Consider the following 1,102-nt stretch of genomic DNA (forward strand, 5'->3'; position numbering starts at 1 on the left):
CAGCTGGCTCGCTCGGGGCGTGAGGTAAGCCCGAGGTTGGGCTGGGGTTCCCTGGCGAGGCGGGGCTAAGCCCAGGCTGTGGCGCGCCGCTGCCGACTAGTGATCGATAGAGCCGAGAGGGGGAGTCAGTGGTGATCTTGGACTCGTGAGAGCAGGATGTGTCAGCCGGGCTCCTCTGGCCTTCTCTCTTGCACCCGACTCTCGTGGTGACCGGGGTGATAGTGAGTGATAGTGAGGCTCGGGAAATGTGTGAGTGGTGAAGGTAGTGAGGCCAGGCGGGCCAAGCATGACACTGTCAGAGCTCGGCGTCTGTGTGTCCGCTGCGCCCAACAGCAAACGCGCTGCTTCCGCCCCGCTGCCACCCGTCCATACTCAGGTGAGGAATAGCGCCTTCAGCAGGACGCCCATCCCACACAGCTGTCCTTCCCCGCAGAGCCTTCCCGTGCCCCTCGCATCTGTCGTGGGCCTGACTCACTCGAGCTGACCTTCCCCTCTCCCCCCTCCCCCGAGTCGAAAGCTTATCGTCACCCCCCCACCCTCTAACACAAACTAAAACCCTCGAACAGCCTCATCGCAGCATCAAAAGCTTCACGCGTGAAAATACAACATTTATACCCAAACACATTTTCGCACACGATCGTTGTCTTCGTAGTTACACACACACCACACCGACGCCATTTTATGAATTTGAAAAAAAAAGCGAGCGAGATCGGGGCCTGCAATCCTTTCCCTTAAGGTCACCTCGCTGTCAGCATCTTGCAGTCCAAGGAACATTTTTTTCTACCCATGACACTACAACGCATCATCGAAAGTGAATTTATTGCGTCTGCTCTGTTAGTTTATTTTTCAACTGCAATATCTCAGGTTTCCCCTCATCATCTTTCGATATTGCATTTTGTATTTACTTGTTTATTTACACTTTTTCCTTGCAGAAGTTGAATTTGCTTTTGGCCGAAGACATCTAAACCGTACGTACTGGATCCGCAGAATTATGTGCAATATCGTGTAGTGCGCGTGGCAGCGTGATTTTCTTTGTTTCTGAAATCCAGAAATCGGTGAAACAGACCTCTTTATGAGTAAAATGATTTGATAACTAAGTCTA

At 52.1% G+C, this 1,102-nt stretch overlaps 1 protein-coding gene across 1 annotated transcript in view; it reads left to right on the top strand.

The window, feature by feature from the left end:
* Positions 1 to 99: 99 nt before the first annotated feature.
* The window catches only part of LOC119585652 (E3 ubiquitin-protein ligase MARCHF8-like), a gene marked incomplete at its 3' end in the record, with an annotated part of 97,074 nt that continues 96,071 nt past the window's right edge, over positions 100 to 1,102 (top strand). Inside the window, 1 exon segment of the mRNA XM_037934328.1 lies at positions 100 to 376. Coding sequence (XP_037790256.1) covers positions 287 to 376 — 90 coding nt within the window.

This window comes from Penaeus monodon, chromosome 20, assembly GCF_015228065.2.
Source record: "Penaeus monodon isolate SGIC_2016 chromosome 20, NSTDA_Pmon_1, whole genome shotgun sequence".
Taxonomy (NCBI): Eukaryota; Metazoa; Arthropoda; class Malacostraca; order Decapoda; family Penaeidae; genus Penaeus; species Penaeus monodon.